General features: G+C 33.6%; 3 protein-coding genes across 27 annotated transcripts; all 3 read right to left on the bottom strand.

The window, feature by feature from the left end:
• Positions 1-1,981: 1,981 nt before the first annotated feature.
• LOC107889614 (uncharacterized) lies at positions 1,982-3,408 on the bottom strand. The gene is made up of 2 exons (XM_016814112.2): positions 2,782-3,408; positions 1,982-2,682 (listed from the first exon to the last, which is right to left on the bottom strand). The coding sequence occupies exons 1-2, from the start codon at positions 2,977-2,979 to the stop codon at positions 2,119-2,121; spliced, it is 762 nt and encodes a 253-aa protein (XP_016669601.2). The 5' UTR covers positions 2,980-3,408; the 3' UTR covers positions 1,982-2,118.
• Positions 3,409-10,604: 7,196 nt separating this feature from the next.
• Positions 10,605-12,811, bottom strand: LOC121203534 (polyubiquitin 11). Its single transcript, XM_041076778.1, has one exon. The coding sequence runs from the start codon at positions 11,596-11,598 to the stop codon at positions 10,909-10,911; it is 690 nt and encodes a 229-aa protein (XP_040932712.1). The 5' UTR covers positions 11,599-12,811; the 3' UTR covers positions 10,605-10,908.
• A 600-nt stretch (positions 12,812-13,411) lies between these two features.
• On the bottom strand, positions 13,412-21,209 carry LOC107889612 (probable E3 ubiquitin-protein ligase ZFP1). Of its 25 annotated transcripts, XM_041076769.1 has the most exons (12): positions 19,878-21,158; positions 18,180-19,552; positions 17,537-17,578; positions 17,270-17,459; positions 17,032-17,151; positions 16,839-16,956; positions 16,162-16,309; positions 15,176-15,919; positions 14,692-15,104; positions 14,180-14,278; positions 13,956-14,093; positions 13,412-13,757 (listed from the first exon to the last, which is right to left on the bottom strand). In XM_041076769.1, exons 7-12 carry the CDS (start codon positions 16,259-16,261, stop codon positions 13,614-13,616), a joined length of 1,638 nt encoding a protein of 545 aa, XP_040932703.1. In that variant the 5' UTR covers positions 16,262-16,309; positions 16,839-16,956; positions 17,032-17,151; positions 17,270-17,459; positions 17,537-17,578; positions 18,180-19,552; positions 19,878-21,158; the 3' UTR covers positions 13,412-13,613. The 25 variants fall into 25 exon arrangements, with proteins under 25 accessions (XP_040932703.1, XP_040932708.1, XP_040932693.1 ...); XM_041076774.1 differs by lacking the exon at positions 18,180-19,552 and having other exon boundaries at positions 16,744-16,956; positions 17,044-17,151; positions 21,049-21,163; XM_041076759.1 differs by lacking the exon at positions 16,839-16,956 and having other exon boundaries at positions 17,537-17,582.

Genomic DNA, 21,209 nt, shown 5'->3' with positions numbered 1-21,209 from the left:
AATTTCAATATTTATTAATTATTAATTAAAAAAAAATAATTTTTTAAAGAATATATTGCTAATGAAACATTTGCTATTTTGCAGAATTGTAGATTCCATAAACAAATGCGCCAATGAAACTATGAAAAATATGAACTATTAAAAGAGAGTTGTATGAAATAAAAAAAAAAACAAGAAAGCGTGTAAGATTATTTGCTAATGTAACCATGTCTCTTTGTTCTAACCAATAAAATAAAGATCTTTATCTTTACACACTATTCATGTATCACATTTTTTTAACATATCATTGTGAATTATGATGTTTTATTTTTATATTTTATGTTATTCCGTTAAACCCATGAAAATTCCTTTAATCTTTTAATTAGGCCCCTGGATTATATTGGGCTCTAAGCTAAAGCCGATTACAATGTGGTTCCTCTAAGCGCTACCCCAGAATTGAGTACTTCTTAATTTAAAACTCTTGCCAATCTCCACTCATTCACAATTTTACACTCTTGTATTATGCTCATACATTAACACTAAATCACATACGGTACTCGTTAAAAGTTTTAAAATATAATAATAGTTAAAGGCCAATTATATTTTTTTCGATAGAAATTTACCGCATTATATTATTATTCAAAATATTATATCAACGTAGACTTAATAATATCATCTAATAATACACTTTGTACTAAAGTCTGAAAGTGCATCAAACAATTATAAATTCACAAGTCTCGTGTTTGCATACTTAGCCATGCAGTCGATTGCAACATTTTGGGTCATCGAAACATGACAAACTCGTACTTCCAGTTACGCCCTAGCCATTGATGTATTAATCATAACTCCATCAACTTACTGTTAGCCGCACCATCGGCCTACAAGGACTCAACCAGAAGTGCGTTATCACACTCTAGTTCTATTTTCAAAAGCTTTTTTCCCATGCTACATATAACCCTTCCAACACAGATCTAGTCTCAATCTTGAAATTTGTGTCCCTACTGATTGTCATAGAGTAACCACATAACCAATTCGCATCATGATTTTGAAAACTCACCAATAAACTCATTCGAGTCATTTGTTGACATCGTCCCATTCATATTAAGCTTAATCCATCCTCTATCTAAAGGTGATCAATAACCGAGATGGATTAAAAAATCACATTGCATAACTCCTAGCAATGGCCAATTATATTTGTTAACATATAATGTCACATACTTCATTGATAGTATATCACTATATTGACTTATGTGCTTTTAATGAATTATTTTAATTATAAAACAAAATTAAAATTTATTACATAACAATTTTAACTGTTAATATATATTAATGAGTGCCTAATGCAGTTTTTAAATAAGGTAATATTTATAAAAAAAATTATAATTGATTAAAGTATTAATTTGTTTGAGTTGGATAAAGTTATTTTAAAATACTAGTACTTAATTTTTTTTAATTGATGCTAGCCATAGTCGTAACGTAACGGAAGTATAGTTGTCCTGTTCGAGACTGGTTGAGAAACCAAACCAAACAAAGAAACATCCCCATGGGATAGTCTGCGACCGTGTTTTCATAGCTAGCATGGGACGACATGTTTAAAGCTGCCGCAGCGAAGAGCAAAATGATGGAACTGGGCAAAGTAAGAACTGTATTGCAAATAATAATGAAAAGGATGGATTCTGAAAAAAGAAGAAAAGGAAAAAAAAACCAGATTTCACGGTGATAGGATATGTTAAAACATGTGATTCGGGCCCAATTTTTTTTTTAACCCTTATTTGATAATCTCAAAACATAATAATGCAATGAGACAAACCAGATGGAACAGAAAAACGATTGCTACTGTTAGAATGAACTAACTTTTTTAACCCGCAACATGGTGGACCTCGTCCTCATAATCTTGCTTTTTTTTTTTTTCCTTATCTCTTCAACAATTAGATGAACAAAGATAAAAAGATCCTATTTCTAGTTTCTTTTCAATTTACCTTACATACAAGTAGCTCAAAAATGGATCAGACAAAAAGAGCATTTGGCTCATCTTTATTTTTATATATATACTATCTAATTACAAACAAACTCTTCTTTTGAACAATTGCATGAGCTAGGCAAGCTAATAGTTGTGCAGTTGTTTTTCTAGATTTACTTTTAGCATTCCTGCTGTACTACCGATGCAACGGTTCGAGCCCAACACTTGAGATGTTTCTTCATATCAGCAGCTGCAGACACCCTTGGTACTTTTAGATTCAGCAATGGTGAATCAGGTCTTTTTATCAGCCAAGCCTCTGATAAATACGGTCTTATAACACCACTTTCTTGCTTTTCTTGTTCAATATCATCATCATCATCATCATCATCATCTTTAGATACTTCATGTTCGTCAGCCGGAAGATTCGGTTGAGTTTTGAGAAATCCGAGTCTGAGCAAGCCTGGGACAACGTCAATCATTCTTGAATCCAAGTGTTCTTTCTTGAATATGAAACCTAGATCCATGAACCCTTTTACTTCTTCTAGTTCCAAATCTTCCAAGCTCTTACAACTCGTGGATTTTTTCAGTTTACCCCCTAGTGAACGTGAAGTTGAGTGCCTGTGATTCCTTAGACGCTTTTCGGTTGATGGAGATGAGGAATGTGAACGACTTCTAGAGCTAACACTCCCTCTCCTTGCTCGTTTCTTCATTTCCTCTTCTTCTTCCTCATTTTTAGAATCGTCCTAGAATTAATATCACCATGAAAACAACAGCAAATGAACAACAAAACTTTGAGAAATACTGTATTTAAACATTGTTGAAGAGCGTAGGTTTATTATTACCGCTGGAGCTAATGGCTGATGATCAAAGAGAGGGCAAACAGGCGTTGAGATATTGTCTTCTGCAAGAGATGTTGCAGACGGGCTTGTAGGCGTAGCGATAGATTCCGAGTAGGGCTGCAGTGGTTGTAGGGGTTTAAGGGAAAATAGTGAAATGGGTTCTGGGAAAAGGATAATTTGGTGAAACCAAAGACGATCCATGGCTCCTATGAGACTTAAGGAGAGGTTGTCGGCCACGGCTAGTGAGAGTATTGGGAAGTGGGCGAGAGAGAGTGAGAGAGAGAGGTTCTTTAAAAGGAAAAATCTGAATTCTTATCTGTTATTGATGTTAAACAGGGTGTCGAGGTAGACAGTTAGTTGTGTGTTATTTAAGTTCGCTCAAATTAATTCAGATATTAAAATTTATCATTGAAATTAATTTTGGTTCAAAGTTAATAGATTTTGATTTTTAATTTATTATTTATGATTAGCCAAATGGGAATTCAATTACAAATTAAAGTTATTAAAATCACTTGTGGGAGGTAGGTTCTGTGGCGATAAAAGAATCTTAGGAAGAAAAAGAAAAGCATGGGAATATAGTAGAAAGTTGAAGTGATCATCAACCATGGAGAAGGGAGGATGTGGTCATCAACCTGGATTCCTCCAACTCCACATCTTTCACAAGCTAAAATTAGAGCCTTGGCCCCATGATGTGGATACTATTGGTTACATTAATATAAGGTCATTTTCTACCATAGGGTGCCTAATAGTGGCCCCAAAACAGTCACAACCAATCCGAAACAGATATGAACTCTCTTATTCCTTGTGTTTATAGTGGAGGAAAACACTCATGGCCTATTGTCTAGATCCTGCATCAAATATCGCTTTTAATTGAAGCTGTAATCTGTGACAAATCTTGAGGACTGGTAAAGTCCTTTAATTGTTAAAAATTTCCAACGATAAATCTAAGTTTTTATTATTAAAATGTATTAATTTCGAACTTAAAATATAAATTTATCGAAATTTAACTCAGTTAATTCATACAACTAAATGAAAGCAACATTATAATCTCATCATGTTAGAGTCATATATTTTAGACTAAGGTGTAAAATTTTTTTTATATAAACCAGTGATCTCTCTCTTGCCAGCGGTATTATTTCATACATGCTTTCTATCAACCTATTGGCCTTTGTAATGATGAAAGGCTAACTAAGATGGAGCAAAAGAGGACCTAACTTGCTTCTACTACTAGTACAATTTCGTCGTCTTGTTCCTCATTGATTTCGCTAGTGTTGGATAAATACATTCTTTCACCGCATGTAAGGTTAGGTAGGTCCATAGAAGGAAATATTGCAGCCCTTCGGAAGCTCAATTCTATTGGAAAAGAAGCTTTGTTATTAGGACATTTTACGAGTTGTTGTTTCTTCCTTTTCTCCCTCACATCAGCCAGCCATTGCTCCATTATTTTGGCTACTGGATCGTCCACTAAAGGACCCTTGAGTTCTGAACCCATCTGCATCCAAATGTAATCATCCTTTAGCTACACTCTGGGCAATCGCCTCAAAACTACTATAGTATCAGTTCCAGTAATAGATTAACAAGTGCATATAAAGAAAGAGTGAAATAGCTACAAACTACTTGAACCGTGATCCTAAGGAACAAATTACAAAGGGAATTAAATTATTACAAAGTATTTGATACTCAAAAAATATTTGGACACAAAGCATCGATTCTTTTGGTAATAGAATCCTCATGATAACGATTAAAGTCTACTCATGAATTACAATATTAAGAATCTAATTCAAATTCAATCTGAAACGAACAAAATAAAGACATATCGTGTTATCAAAAGTTATATTAAATTTGAGTTAGCATGTAAATTGCTTTTTCTTTTTCAAACAATTATATTACAATGGAAACAAAGAGAAAGTAATTGGATTACAACCAACCGACACCCAAATGAAGGCCAGCTGAAATGAATTCTGAAAAGCAAGCATATTAATGTGAGTGAGTTCAAATTTGATGGTTTACTTTGTTGTCCTTGTCCTATTATATTTCTAGGAAGAAAAGATTATTACCGTGAACAATGTGAAAAGTAGAAGAGTGAGAATAAATCGTGATCGTCCAAACCAGAAGAGCTGATCACTTGGTTGAATTAGAGGGGTTCCCCTAGTCACTGTGTTTTGATTGTTGATTTGAAGAGCCATTTCAAGTTTTGTCCCATAATAAACATTTTCTACAATATGTCAAAAAAACTAGACATGATCATAAACTTCTAACCATTTATTATTTTCTTATTTACTTAAGTTAAATTAAAGAATAAATTAATTTTTTTATTAATAATTTTATTAATTTTTTAAATCTAAAAAAAATTAATTTACTCATTTTGTATTAAAAGAGACAAAATGGAATATCTCTTAAATAATTTTTTTACGCTTACAAGTAGGGGAACAAAAGAACACGTGCCAGATGGAATTTTTTTTAAAAAAAAAAGAACATTTAATGTATAACCAAAAAAGATGAAGAAGTATATAATGGGAAACAGAACACTTACCATGTACATCAACAAGCACGAAAATAACTACAATAAACCATATCAGAGGGCTGCAAACAGACAATTTAATGTAATATTAGGTGGTCGTTGCTTTATATATGTCTTTTTGAGGATCTTGTGTTGGCTCATTTCAGGATTCAAGCTAGAAATATTAGATTAATAGAGAAGTCCAGAACCTGAAGCCAACCTCTGTCTTGAAATCTTCATCCAATTAGAAGATCGTTCTATGTAATCCTGGAAATTAAAATTCCTTTACCTTCCTGAGAAGTGAGCCTGAAATTAAGGCAAGTTTTTCTCTTGTCATGTTTACCTTTTTTTTTTTTTCAATGAAGATCATTAATTTACCGAAATAAAGCCATGTCTCAAGGTGAGATAATCAACTTTGGCTACTGGATTAAAGAACAGCTGTCTGAAGAAACATTTCTGCTACAAAATCACAACCATCCAACAGCAATTATTGTATATATATGGGAACTCAACTGAAATTAATGTATTAATTGTAGTGTTGTAATGGAAGCTTACAATCCAGAGTTGGGAGTGATGTTTCGGTACAAGAAGCAACCTGTCGCCTTGCAAACGTTGTTTGACTTGTTAATCTGAACCTCTTAGGATCTATAGTAAAACAGGTCATAATCATGACAGAAATATTAATAACCTGTATCATATATTGTTTCTGGACCAACAAAAGCAGATACATATACATATATATATATCTTATTTATTCAATTCTTGTAACTAACTATGGAATACAAATTCAAGTCTTGGAAGCATTGTGTTTTTGCAATTATCTTTCAAATAATAATAATAGCAGACAAGTTGATGTTAAGTGACCCTTACCACATGTAAAATGGTCCACCAAGGAAATAAAAATGAGATTTTGAATCCTATTGCAGGCTTTGCTTCACACCGGTGGCCCCACAAACCTATCTTTCCAAAGTTATTTTTATTCCTAAATTAATCATAAACATACGATTTTCAAAGTGAAGAATATCAAACATTGGAGCACCTCCGAACCCATGTCACTTAAATTACTATTATTAAAATTCAATAAATTATATTTATTTTTAGAAATTAATGATAGTTTATTATCTAATTTAATATATCGGAAAAGAGAGCCATACAATTTATATACATCAAAAAGGAGAGCCACATTTCATGTAATAGAATGGGAAATTGAATCTCAACATATAATTAAAGATAGGAGTTACACACACTGATGTTGCAATTCAAGGGAATTCTAGCTGCCACGACAGGGTTCTTCGAGACAGGTACAGAAATTGAATCTTTGGCTATAATTGATTTGTTGGAATATGTTGTATTTTAAATATGGATTTATGGGATATTTGAAATGGTCCGATGATTGCAATAGATAAAGAATTCGATAAATTTTTCAAATATTCAAAATTATAGTATTTTGATCGGTTCATCATGTTTCCAAAGAATTCAACAAAGAGGTTGATAGACTAACAAAAATAACTGTCGATTCAATTTTTTGGAACAACTCCATGAAGGCTTGAGTAGTTATCTAAATAGATTTTTTGTATTATTTTTTCTTAAAATAAAAAAAAGGGGGGAGTTACGTGGATTTTCATATGCTCACTCATGAAACATGTTTTTACTAGAAAAGGTGTCCACCAAAATCAAATGTAAAAACATTTTTTTAAAATTTTTTTCATATAGAAAATTACAAGTGGATCGAATCGGGCTCAAGTTTTAACTTTTTTATCTAAGTCAGGTTTAGATAAAATTTTAGACCCATTTTTCGGGTCGGGCCTATAAAAATGGTCAGGAATTTTGTTACTGTCCAACTTTGCCCATGATCGCCTCTATTTCCACCACCTCATCTACATTTATCATTAAAAGATTTAAAAGTGAAAAATATGAAAGATTAAAATAATATATTGTAGGGTAAATTATAAAAATAATTATCCAATTTTTTACGTGTTTTTGTTTTAGTCACCTAGGTTTAAAAATACTAACTAATGTTATCAAAAATTAATATTTTGGTCACTCTATTAATTCATTATCGGTGGCCTCTTTTTTATTGATATGATAACAAATTCAACCCTCTAATATTTATAGGTTCTATCGATTTTGTCCTAAATCTAAAAAAATAATAAACAAATTTAGCTCTCAACTTTACACATTCTATCAATTTAGTCTTTATTCTTTAAAATAAGAAATTAAAAAACTTCAAAAATAAAAAATTTATTTAAAAGTTCATTTTCCGATAAACAAACATAACGTTTTATAAAAATACATACAAAATTATAAATATATTTACAAATAAATGAATTTTTTTCTCATTTTCTAACATGAAATTTATTTATTACAATAATTAATAATCTTATAAATAAAACAATTTAAGGGGAAAATCATGAAGAAGATTTATAAAGATTCAACTTTTCCCTCTTTTTCAACATTAACGTCAGGTGGGTTGAAAAACTACAACTTGAGGTTCAAAGGGGTGAGAATTGATGTCTTTAGGTTGATGCCTAGAATGGGCTTATTGTGTTTGAAGTTATGCTTTATGGCGAGCATGACTAAGGATATATAGGTGATTAGGATGAGGTCTTTGAGAAACAATAAGTGGAAGGTCATGTCGATAGCTCCCACAATCAAATCCTAGTTCAATGACGCAATAATGGAGGATATGAAAATCAAGGAGTTTAATGTAACAGTTATTGGTGCCAGTGGTTGTGGGTGAAGTCAGGCCCAACACTCGACAAATTTGACAAGGACTAAAGAATAAAGAGAGATGTATAATAAAATTTATTATTTATAAAATAAAAAGGAAATGTTTGAATTTGGTTTAAGTCTTATTTGTGAGTTTTTTTGCAAATATTTTATTTATAAAATTAATGTTTTAATAAATTTCATGTAAAAAAAAAGAGAGAAAAATGAGTATTCATTTATTTATAATTTTGCATGTATTTTTATCTTAAAATAAACTTTTTAAAATTTGAAATTTTAATAAGATTAAATTGGCAGAATGTGTAAGTTGAGGGTTGAATTATTGATTTTTTCAAAATTAGGACTAAATTGATAGAATTTATAAATATTGAAAGGCTAAACTTATTATTATGCTAATAGAAAAGAGGTCATCGTTAGTGATTTAACAGAGGAGTAACTAAAATATTAAAATTTGACAATATTAGTGACAAAAATAGAAATCCTCAAACTAGGGTGATCAAAACCAAAATATACTAATAATTAGGTTTACTCTAAATTTTATCAATTTTATTTATTTACCCACGTTAGACCTGTTTAAATAATCATTAAAGAAATCCAATTAACCTAACTAAATATTAATATTTTTATTAATTTAATTTTCTTAATATCTTCGATAAAAATATTTTATAGAAATTTTCAATAAAAGATAGTGAAAATGATAAATAGATAAAGTTATTTATTTAATAAAGAATATGTTGAATTTACTTTTTAAACTTAAATGTTTTAGGTTTACTTTTAATCTAGCCCATTAATTTTTTTTGTTGAGTAAAAATTTTGGAATCATTCTCTTCTTTGGGTAATTTTTATTTTCTAAACATCAAAAATTTAATTTGAAAGATATTTCACATATATTTAATACATAATCTAAAAAAAACATAAGTAAAATAAGCATACAAATATAAAATAAAATAAAAAATTTCATTTATCAAACTCTCTCATTAAATTACATATTTAATTTTTAAAAAAACATACACTTCATTGTTATTTTATTAAACAGAACCTTAATATCATCATTATCATGTAAATCAAGAAATATTCCGTGTGGTGATTTTGATGTGATTTTATTCCCAACAATCACCGTATTTAACCCCAAAATAAAAGTCACACGTAGATTCCAACCTAAAAAGTTAAAAACTAAAACTTGTTTCATGTGGCAAGATGCCTAAAACAGGTATATTGAGTTGTTTTAATTACCAAAAGCCATGGTGAGGTGAGAAAACTGTAAACAATCTGCTAGAACAAATATGAATTGTGGCAGTTGCTCCATGCCCTTTCTTCTCATCAATGAAACATTTCCCTACAAACAAACCGAACAGCAATAATTATAGTAAAGACAGGAAACAACACCCAAAGGGTATTTACTATTTAGTATCCAATTGCATGGTTTAGAAGTGCAAGGATCAGAAAAAGTAGCCTCAGCTTCATCAGCCAGTCAGTTGGCTATGGATTAATTTCCATGGAATTATCATTATCATACAGGCTGACAAAATGGTGATCTTGTATTCAACTTTCTTCCTACATGGAAGCATATAATGTCTGCAATCATGGAAGTAGACATATATCAGAAAGTGGAGAAGAAGAAAACCAGATGAAACAAACAATACAATATTAATAGGTTTTACTGGTATGATTTAAGAAAGGTGGCCAATACTTTGGTGGGCTGGCAACTACAAGTAAACATGGTATTTTATTTTATTTTTAAAAGGGATGGCAACTTCACGCCAAAACCTGATGAAAAGGACCTGATATAGGGGCAGTGCCTGAAACTAAATCGCCCTGGAAAACATTACTCTATATTGTTAAAAATACGTATAAAACAAAGACCAAAGCAACTAAACTATGAATGGATCTCTTTTCCGTTATATCATATATATATTTTATATACTTGGAGCAAAATAAGTTCATGGCTTAAAATTCCGAAGAGAAAGATTGCAAATAAGTGGACTTTTTAGATCATTATTCTCCAATGGAGGAGACTAAGTTCAATCAACATCATAACATTAAGCATTGTAATAAGTTACAAAGAATGCAACTGCAAACCATCTCCATTGACATCTTCGAAAAATATAATCATATCCGAAGTGAAGAAATGGATTAATAATTTAAGTTACTATGTCAATTAGAAATAAGCCTATATGTTAGGCATATAACGAACCCAAAACATAGCAGGGCATTTGGTCTAGTGGTATGATTCTCGCTTAGGATGCGAGAGGTCCCGGTTCAATTCTCGGAATGCCCCGTTTTATATTTTAATCTGAAACTGGCGATTGGGCTTTGGTCGTCCTCCTTTTGGGTCAGTGTTTGTCCTATCGTAAACATTACATGTTGAACCCAGGGATAGCCTATCTTTTTATCTAAAGTTGAAACCATACACAAATTATTACTGGAGATGTTGTCAGTTTTATCTTAAATTCTTGTTTAAAGTGAGCATTAATTATTGGAGAGACCACTATGTAACAACTACTTCGAACTTCCATTCAACACATTAACTTAACATCCTTTTTATCAACTGGATTTCACACTTCCAATGCATGCCCGGAAATAGAAGAGAGACAAACTGTGAACAAAGCCCAACATTAAATTTCAGTTACCATATAAAGCAGATTCTCTGATTTGTCTCTATTTAACCATATTAAGATTTAACAGAGAGACAAGCAGGGCCTCCCTTGTTAAAGGCATTAATGTTCAACTTATTTGCTATTTCCATGGTTCGAAGAGTTCCAATGGAAATGAAAACCAAACTTTCTACTCCAGAGGAGAAGTAAAAAGTATTACAAAGGGGACAAGACCCAGAAATCCAACTTAGAAAGACACACAAGCACTTTAAAACTTGAAACCAAGGCAAGATGGTTGCGTTAGAATTATCAGTGGCCACCACGGAGACGAAGAACAAGGTGAAGGGTAGACTCTTTCTGAATGTTATAATCAGCCAAAGTCCTCCCATCTTCCAATTGTTTGCCGGCAGAGATGAGCATTTGCTGATCAGGTGGGATTCCTTCCTTATCCTGAATCTTTGCCTTAACATTGTCAATGGTATCGGAGCTTTCAACCTCCAAGGTGATTGTTTTGCCTGTCAAAGTCTTGACAAAAATCTGCATCCCTCCACGAAGCCTCAAAACAAGGTGAAGGGTGGATTCCTTTTGGATATTATAATCAGCCAAGGTCCTCCCATCTTCCAATTGTTTGCCAGCGAAGATCAAACGCTGTTGGTCAGGTGGGATTCCTTCCTTGTCTTGAATCTTGGCCTTAACGTTGTCGATGGTGTCGGAACTCTCGACTTCGAGGGTGATGGTCTTGCCGGTTAAGGTTTTGACAAAGATTTGCATGCCCCCACGAAGGCGTAAGACGAGGTGGAGGGTGGATTCTTTCTGGATGTTATAATCAGCAAGGGTCCGACCGTCTTCGAGCTGTTTGCCAGCGAAAATGAGACGCTGCTGGTCGGGTGGGATCCCTTCCTTGTCTTGGATCTTGGCCTTGACGTTGTCGATGGTGTCGGAGCTTTCGACCTCGAGTGTTATGGTCTTGCCGGTAAGGGTTTTCACAAAGATCTGCATCTTCTTCAAAGGGAAATATGGGTTTGTAGAGATGGTTTGAATTTGGTTGGGGAATGGAATTGGATTGAAGATGAGGGGATGTCTATATAGGCGAGGAGTGGAGGTGGGTGACCCATTTCCTAAGGAAATATTGGAGAACACCAGAAAGTTGATTGTGGGTCAGATGAATCGGCTTAACTTTTAACCCTTAGCCGCTAAGTATTTAATTAATTTAGGAAAACTAATCATTTTCAACTAAAATTTGTAGGAAAATTACGTATGTAAAATATCTATTTGTGGTTTATTTTAAATGATATAATTTATTTTAAATATGAAATAATATTTTAATAATTCTTATTAATTTAATTAGGGGTTTAAATAATAAAATAGATGTATAATTGATAATAGTAATAAATGTGCCTTATAAAATTAAAATATATAATAATAAATAAAGTAAAGTTTAGATTTAGTGTTAAATTTATGGTTTTACAAACTCAATTAGCATGAATTTAAATCTCTATTTTCTATGTTTTTAAATAAAAAAAATTAAATCGGATGACTTGATAATGAATTCCAAGTCAAAGTGACTAATCCGATCTATTTTTCACATTCATAGGAGTTCATCTATGTTTCAGCTGTACGAATATGACATTTTTTGAAAATTTCTAATAATATCAAGTGCTATTCCTATTTTGGCATTTCTAATTTCTGGAGTTTTAGCCTTTGATTAAAAAGGGTTAAGAAAAACTTTCTAGTTATGAATCGGGTATAAAACTAACAATAATATAACTTATTCTAAATATAAAAAGATATTTTAGTAGTTTTCCTAATTCAGATAATGTTCCATTGAATAAATAATAATATAAATATAATGATAATAATTTTTTTTTAATAATTGAATTTCATTTATCTAGCAAACAATAACCTGCTACAAAAAGACAATAGGAAAGTCCTATACAGGCAAATATAGCAAGAAACTATACAAGCTAACTATCACCAATAGGACCCCAATTGGAACAAAGTTGGATGTTAACATCATCAATCATACTTACATGTTTAATTCGCGGGCTTGCCAAAAAATCTTTCTTTCCTCTCACACCATATAGAGTGAATATATGTATTCCAAGCCGATTTAAAGATGACAACAATAAAAAATAAAAAACCTTAAGCTTCAAAACAACCCAATTTAACTCCTGATCCCATGACCCAACAGTTCTACTAATATAATTCTTAGAAAAGCTGTAAAACCATCTCCCAAACCTTCCTAGAAAAGTCACATTCAAAGAAAATATCGATATTAAAATATGTTGTTAATCTCAAATTTTGAAATTTAATCTCACGACAACATATCTTATTCTTAGCCCTAATTTATCCTTTCTCAATTATTTCCTTTGATACCAAAAGAAAGTTATGAACATTGTAATTCACGAAACCAATTAAAATAAAATACAATTATTCTAATGTACAAAACCGTCCAGCTTCACGCATAAACCAAGTGGATGTTGATGAACGCAACTTCCAATGATTACCTTACGGCTCACTCACGCAACTTCCAAGTTTCTGCCTGCTTTCCTTTATTTATTCCATTTAGCTTTGGCCAAAAGAAAAGGATAAGACCCTAATTTAAGCCAAGGAATCCAAGGACACTTTTTTCTTCACACCACTTATGTCATCCATACACGCCAATGAACACAACGCAACTGAATAGATTCATACATATACCAACACAATATCAACAAAAAAATAAAAATAAAAAAAGCTAGTCTTTGCGGGCATTGGTTGTCTCATACCATATGTTGAAAGCTGAACCACAATCACTCACGAGCAATTTGGGTGATGAAATCAACATATGACATTTAAACATAATCCAACACTGGGCTCTACATATTTGAGATAGAAGCCAAACAAATGGGTTTAAAATTAATCTAACATTCCCCCTTTTTCTTTTACAAATTTCCCTAAACAATGTCATTTTGTTTGAGCAAGTTTAACATACATATACAAGAATGATAAATGATAAGCCATTATAGAAGTCACTATTTTATATCATCGGCCACAGCCGAAGCTTTGCAGATCGGACATGTATTCTTCATCGACAACCACTTCTTGATACAAGGAACATGGTATTTATGACCACAAGTCTTTAATGCCCCAACCTCATCCATGTCCTTATACTCTTCCTGCATTTTGCAACATCAAAAGTACTTAGATGATTTGATTAGCAGGACTAATGGGATCTTCGAAAAGAGCTAGCATACATTTCGATCACAAGTAGCAGACCATGATCAACAATCATTCACCAACTCTTCTTGATAATACCATGTTGAACCAAACAACATAACCAATTATGTTTACGCTTCATACACTACAATTCTTACCAGGCAGATCACACAAGAGCTTTCATCCTGGAATTGATCTGAAGAGCTGTAAATTGTTTCAGCCAAGCACTTAGATATCAAGTCTTCTGACAAGCCTGTATTAACACTCCCGATTCTTTCCCCTAGTGCAAGTAGTTCCTGCCAGAGAAATCGTCCAAGGTCATTTAAAACAAAACAAGAAAAGGAAAATAACAACATAATGGAAACAGGAAGTATGTACATACCTCGTAAGTCATGTTGTCTATATCTAACCTCATATCTCTATGCTGATCAAACATATTTCTAGATCCATAAAAAGCGGAGCGGTCCACAATCATAAAACCCTGCAGAATGAAGATAAACTATAAACATTACCTGACGACTCATTAAATCCGCAAAATTGGGTGGCAAGCTGATATATCATAAATGCTAATGAATACAATTTTCCTGTATCTCAATTGCAAAACACTTGATATGAAGCATTTGGATACAGTAGAATCACCAATACCTATAAACATAGATAATTACAGCCTGGTTATCAACGGAACAGGTCACTACCAATCACCAAAGAAGGGTACTTATGAAGCAATAAAGTCAGAGAAGTACACCAAGATGAAATAAATGGAACACTCTTCAGAAGAAATGCAACGTGCTGAAAGCTATGTCAAATGAGTTTTCAAACTATTTTTAGAGGACATTTAAGTCCACCTCAATTGCTAATATGCAAATACATAATTCATTCATAAGCGGTAAATACCTCAGATGAAAATCGACCATGGAAAGCTGCATCATCAGCTAGAGATTGGTATCTATCATTAGATATCCTTGACCTCCCACTCCGCTCATTATTACGCCATGTTACAGCTGATAATGGCCGAGGATACCTCATTGAATAACTTTCAGAAACAACCTGCATCCCCTCTTCATAGGATGCAGCATGTCCTATGTGCACACTGCTGGAAGAGGCCCTGAAATTTGGGCTAGATCTCTGAAAATAATTTGTTCGAGGACCCCTTAAAGATTGTGCTGAGTTGCCATGGAAACCTTGAGGAAGAACAGGATTTCTACCAGAAATGAAATTATGCTGTAGTCCCCCGACCTCAACAGAAGCATTTGTAGCACTACTACCACCCAGAAAGCGGTTTGTCTCATGATTAAAAACATTTGAATCTGCAATTCACCAGCAACAGACTCAGAGATAATGAGAGATCAAAATAATAACACAAAAATATTCAAGTAACCTGCAGCTGGAATCCTTCCATGACTAGGAGACATTCTCAAATGGCTCCAGTCCCTTGACATAGCATTCGAGCTCTGACCAGTGATATTCACTGAGCTAGAATGTTCAACCGGGTGGCTTGTAAGGTAGGAAGTATTGCTTGACAAATGGGTCCTAACTAGGTTAGATTCAAGATCAAGTGCTGGACGGCTTCTCACATTCCGCATAGAACACTCACCCCGAATTGAGAGGCCATTGCCTCTACAGCTCGGGGGCATGGAAATATGATCCCAATACATGTGCTGAGGATCTACATTAGGTTTCTCTTGCCAAAAGTCAGAAGATAAAGGAATATCAGATGAACTTCCAGCACCAGCAGATCTGCTTGATCCACCCCTCTCACAGACTGAAGGAACTCCCGGGCTTTTTCGCTTGTGAGGTCCTCTTCCACTGCTCATTGGGAGATCAACAAGACCGCCATCAATTCCTTGGAAAGTCTGCCTATCATAATTGGAAGAAGATGCATGATGCATGTAGTTCTCAGGGGCAGAACCAAAGGTTCTAGGCGCAGATGAATGCAGAAAAAGATCATGAGATGGGCCTGAAGTGTCAGGCTGGTAGCGTGGAGCTTCAACATTATGGCTTGAGGTAGCAAAACCACTTGACCTAGGCATGGAATTCCAGTGAGAAGAAAAATGCACAGCATCAACAGGCATATTTTCTACTGGATAGAAGAATGAAACTTGTTCTGCAGAGCTTGACCTCGCTGTGCAACAAAGCAAGAAATAATACCCATTAGAACAATAGCTAGGTACAAATAGAGGATGCCACGAGGCAGGAAAATCCAAAACCTAGGCCCAACTCTCTAGATAGGGGAATATGATAAGTTGAACCCAGACAACCTTGCAAACATGTTTTCATGCTATAAATCAATATAAATTTGTCATTGACATCAACCCTTTTCCCTTAAAATAAAAGGCAAAAGTAGAGGCAATAAAATAACAATACCTATATTTGCATAAGGTTGCTCTACATGCAAATGATTCCTGCCCTGCTCAGGTTCACTCTCAAACATTTGGGATGTGCCAAATAAATGTCTATGCCCCATAACAGTCACTTAAAAGGAAAAGAACGATGTCTCAGAAGAAGAGTAAACCTGCAAAAGGAAAAACAGATCAAATACATAGAAGAGGAGCTATTAAATATAGTTAACTTCCAATGACAGGAAATAATTAAAACAAAGGATATGTTAACTGTCCCCATTATATTTTTACAAGCAAAATACACTGATTCTAATGCATTTCATTTCTTATCAAGAACTTCCATAAGTCTTAACACAAAAATTATCATGTTTTGGATCTCACATATCGGCAGCAAAATGAAGAAAAATGCAACACCAAGAATTACATTTTTAGTTGTATCCTAAATTAGTTGCCACTGAAGCTGAAAATAAAGCTACCCAATTTTCTTTTCCGACCCACAACTGTTTAATCCATTTAAAAGAGAAGACAGTTTTACCATGCTATTAAAACTCCAAAAGATGAGAATAACCTAATAAATATCAATCTCTTGAAACAAATAACAACAGACCATAGATGTAAAATTTCTAAATGCATCAGGAAGACACTCCAGCATCCACTAGACAAGCACAGGCACAAGCACAAACTGATACGTGAAAAGGTCACCTAGGATAGAACTTCAACAACTATAAGAAACTTTCTACTTTGACGCATCAAATCCAAATTGTGCATAATGAACAGTAAGTCTTGTGTGAGTTGATTCTTAGGAGTAGGACAAAGTGAGCTGCAAAAAAGGAATTAAATGCTTAGGGTGTGTTTTGCAGTAGGCTTTCACAAAGTAAGTTAACAGCCCTAATACCAAGTACGCAACTATGGTCTTCTTATAAACTGGCGTGCCAGCCATGGTCCTGCCTCTTGCACTTATCTGGTTATACATTTCTCCCCTCTCCAAAAAATTGGAGAGGGCATTCGTCATATTCTGGGGCAAGAAACAAAGAAGGAAAAGGTGAATGTAAGATAGATAACACTAGATTGTAATTACATACAGACTTTGAATTGGTCGCTAGTACTAACCCATAACCCCAATGCAATAGTACCTTAGATTGAGGCTAGAGAAACCACTAGAAGCAGGATTATACATCAGGACATCACCCGGAATTGATTTATAACTCAGCAGATGTATGTGATGAAAGTGATAATCACTTATCCAAGAATGGATATAAAGATTGTGAAGTCACAGTAACAGCAGAAGAATAAGGCCTCGTACTCCAGTCATGAAATTAGTAACTGAATGAATATAGAAAAGTAAGTCCTGTCTCTCTTTGGTTCAGTAAAAGAGAAGAAATCAATTTGTATAAAGTAACCTTCATGACACTGAACTTCCAGTCTGTAAGAGGGACAAAAACCTATCTATTATGAAGATAAGTTAGAAGAATAAAAAAACAATAAGATAGTTAAGAAATTATTTAAAGTACAATGTAAACTTTTAACAGATAAAAAAAATTAAAAAAGTGGAACATTAATCTGTAGTAAAAGAAAGCATCCTCAAAGAAATTGAAGAGGCAGTATAGGAGATAAACTACAATTTTGAAATTATTCATCTCCATAAGGAACTAAGTCAAATGCCATGGGGATGTATAAATTGTTTATTGAAGAGGAAAGTTCAGTAATTAGACAACATGTTTAATATACATGAAAACGAGCATGGATTTCCATCTGTAAGAGAGTAAACATAGTCTGCTGTGATTATAGCTTCTTTTTCCAATAAATCAATCAGTAAGAGAGTAACCTTTGCCAAAAGAACGTAGAAGTATCGTTTAAAACCAATAATTTATATTTTCTTGATAAAAATCACCAAATTAAAGGAAATAAACAGAAAACAGGAATGTCTACGATATAATTGAAAAGTAGGCGACACTAACAGTCGCCATTGCTAATGTAAGATTCCTATCCATCGAAAATATATTTAGCTTCAAAATGAAAGGTCTAGACTGATTCCTACAGTACCTTCTTATTATGTAACATTTGAAGTAGAGATGAAGTGGTTACATAATAGTATCTCATATATTGTGCCTCACAATGTCTTTCTGAAATCTTTCAAGGTTAAACAATTAGGTGAGCATCAACAAAAAATTATGAGCTAGTATTATGTACATTCATTAAAGAACACTGCCACCAAAAATAGTGAAATGGTTCACCAGGAAGCTTTACTAATACAAATCAGGGGGAAGATATTACCCGAGAAATAAAAAAAAAAAAGCTTCAAAATGTGTGAATAAACTCCTTAGAAAGAGGCACATATAGCAAAGCCTACGAAGCAACTGGGAGAATCTTACAAAACCCAGCTCCAGTGATTTCTCTTCAAAACTGAGTATCAGAAAGGCCATATCAGACGCACCATATCTTAATCCAAACTTAACAAACATTCAGCTCTCCTGTCAAGATGGTTCACTTCCTTGCATCTTGAGAGTAACAATCTTCAGTTTTGGCTTAAGTAAGTGTCTAAGCCACTACATGCAAGTACAAGTCAGCCCTCCGCCTCAATAAAATATGTGAACCTGATGCCATCATACCTTTAAATGTTTGCATAATTGTCCCTCCTCCGAGGCATCTAGACAAGCATGATTTCAACTGCTAAATTTTTTCAAACCCCTAAGGTTTTTACTACATTCACTGAAAAGCAATATAAGACAGTTCCCATCACTTGCCTGTTAATGGTCATCATCCTGGCATCCAATTTTTCCAAGTCTTAAGTCTCCATAAACAGAATGTAATGATTGTCCAGCAGACAATACTAAGCTCAATCTTCAGCAATGTCATCACAAGGCCTACACTATAAATCAACCTATTAGCAGAAACAGTAGAATGGTTGAATATAAGGAACTGTAAAGGCCATGAAGATGACCCCAGCAAGCTTTAGGGGATTCTTAGGTCATTACATCTTAGAACTACACAGCACGAGACACTATTATCAATTCCTTAATGTCAGTCACTCCCTAAACCTCCTGTGACACCCTAAAACAAGCATTGAGCATGCTAACACATAGGTAAAATATAATGGATTTAAGATAATGGCATGACTACAATTGTTCACCCCCCCCCAAAATCATTTTCAATCCAATCTCCATTTCCTGAAGTGGAAAAATCCTGATGTCAAAGTGAATTCTGATTGAACAAGGTCTAAGAGTTCTGCAAATTGGTAGCTCTAAACCATTTACTTGTTCTCCGTGTATAACAGCTGACATAAACAGTCCAAAATGAGTGCATATGTGTTCTCCGGGTATAACAGCTGACATAAACAGTCCAAAATGAGTGCATATGAACCTAATAAGAAGATATAGGAATTTTCCCCTTCAGTTGCCAAATTGACCAATGCTTTCCTGCGACAACATTTGCAATTCAGAAAATAGTAACAAGAAAGATCGCTACTAAGCTGCTAACAACTCCAGAAAGGTTTCTATGCATGGATAATTCAAAGGAATGCTCAACATGCAACAGAAACTATCTGCAACTGGGAGAACATAGATAAAATCAAGGGAATTAAGAAAGGAACTATAAGTAAAGTGAAGGTGCTGCAAGACATGACAAGGATGAGTATGATGGAAAGTGAAGGAATGAAAACAGAGGCTAGACACACTGCACCTAAAAGCTGATAGCAATAAGAATATGGAAACATATTGTGCAGAGCTAGAGGAAACCTCATACCTTCCGATATAGACTGGCTGTCGTTCCAAAACTGGCATACAAATTAGTATTTAGGCTCAGGGGCAAAATCAAGATCAGTGCAAGAATGAAACGCCAAGTGAATGACCTGCATAAGAAAACATCTAAACCTAGTTGCTGCTAAGGAAACCAAGAGAAAACTATATCCAACCCTATCCATTATAGCATCCAACAAGAAGTTGTTGGACATGCTGGAAGGAAGGTATGACGTATTCATCTACAAACTTGAATCTGAACCACAAAGATTGAAAGTCAATTTCTCATGTTACAGCAGCCCTAGGGGGAGCAGCTTAAGATAACCATTTTCTATTTCTTTTTATAAACTAAATCTTTAAACCAACATTGACAGCATCAATGTGCTGGACAAAAGAATAAAATTGAGAGGTTAAGCCTATCACAGATATCGTGCAAGCAAACATTTGAGATTCAAAATCAGGAAAGCAAATTAGTATTGCACAATAGAGGATGCAATATGCCAAAAAGCCCAATTCTTTTCCCTTGATTTTTTTGCATTGAACCCATTGCAGGACATCGGAAAAGGTTGTCCAATTATATACTGGGTAACATCTCATATGTCAAAGCACTCCCCTTGAAAAATATGACTATGAACTCTTGTATCAATTTTAAAAAATATGACTATGAACTCTTGTATCAATTTTAAAACCCTTATTATCACAATTCTTAGAACAAAAGGCAGAAAACCGGACTTGGAATTACTTCCTACAAACAGAGTTTCTGTTTAAATACGGTCACAGCAACAAAATCTCTACAACAATCAGATCAAAATTATAGCAACTGATCATCCTTTTAAGTCAAGCCAAGTAAAAAAATCAATGATCAACAATGAAATATATCAAGCCGATGATGATGGCCATCGCAAAGATAACGAGTTTAGAACTAGGAAACTGATTTTGATGGCAATTATTTTTCTTGGATATCTGTAATAAATAAAAAGTTTTAAGAGAATCTAAGATTAAGGGGAAAAAAACAGAAACCATTAACAGATTAACATGCAAAATCAAGAAAAAAAATTAAATCAACCAAACGAACAATAATCAAACCTCAGATAAACAAAAATTTCATGATCGAAGTAGGTTTAAAACAATCAACTAACAAAATCATCAACCAAAATAAAAGAAAAGGGAAAACCCACCTCGATTTTTTTCGATGAAATTCTGAGAGAAATATTAGAATTATAACTTATAAAGGAAAAAAAGGGGGAAAAATAGGGAAATCTTATGTTCGGGACAACGAAGAAAGACAAGAAATAAAGGGTTTGGGTGGTCTGGCCTTGTTCAGAAAAAGAGTAGGCCC

Source organism: Gossypium hirsutum, chromosome A09 (genome assembly GCF_007990345.1).
Source record: "Gossypium hirsutum isolate 1008001.06 chromosome A09, Gossypium_hirsutum_v2.1, whole genome shotgun sequence".
NCBI lineage: Eukaryota > Viridiplantae > Streptophyta > Magnoliopsida > Malvales > Malvaceae > Gossypium > Gossypium hirsutum.
The sequence above is the reverse complement of the archived record's forward strand: the minus strand, read 5'-3'. Positions and strand labels throughout refer to the sequence as shown.

Excerpts from the sequence above, each read along its gene's own strand:
- LOC107889614 (XM_016814112.2), bottom strand. The coding sequence starts at position 2,979 with ATGGATCGTCTTTGGTTTCACCAAATTATCCTTTTCCCAGAACCCATT. Across the intron at positions 2,683-2,781 it reads ATCAGCCATTAGCTCCAGCG|GACGATTCTAAAAATGAGGA; the intron begins GTAATAATAAAC and ends TATTAATTCTAG.
- LOC107889612 (XM_041076770.1), bottom strand. The coding sequence starts at position 16,261 with ATGGGGCATAGACATTTATTTGGCACATCCCAAATGTTTGAGAGTGAA. Across the intron at positions 15,105-15,175 it reads TGGAAGGATTCCAGCTGCAG|ATTCAAATGTTTTTAATCAT; the intron begins GTTACTTGAATA and ends GGTGAATTGCAG. Across the intron at positions 13,758-13,955 it reads GCTCTTGTGTGATCTGCCTG|GAAGAGTATAAGGACATGGA; the intron begins GTAAGAATTGTA and ends TGCAAAATGCAG.
- LOC121203534 (XM_041076778.1), bottom strand. The coding sequence starts at position 11,598 with ATGCAGATCTTTGTGAAAACCCTTACCGGCAAGACCATAACACTCGAG.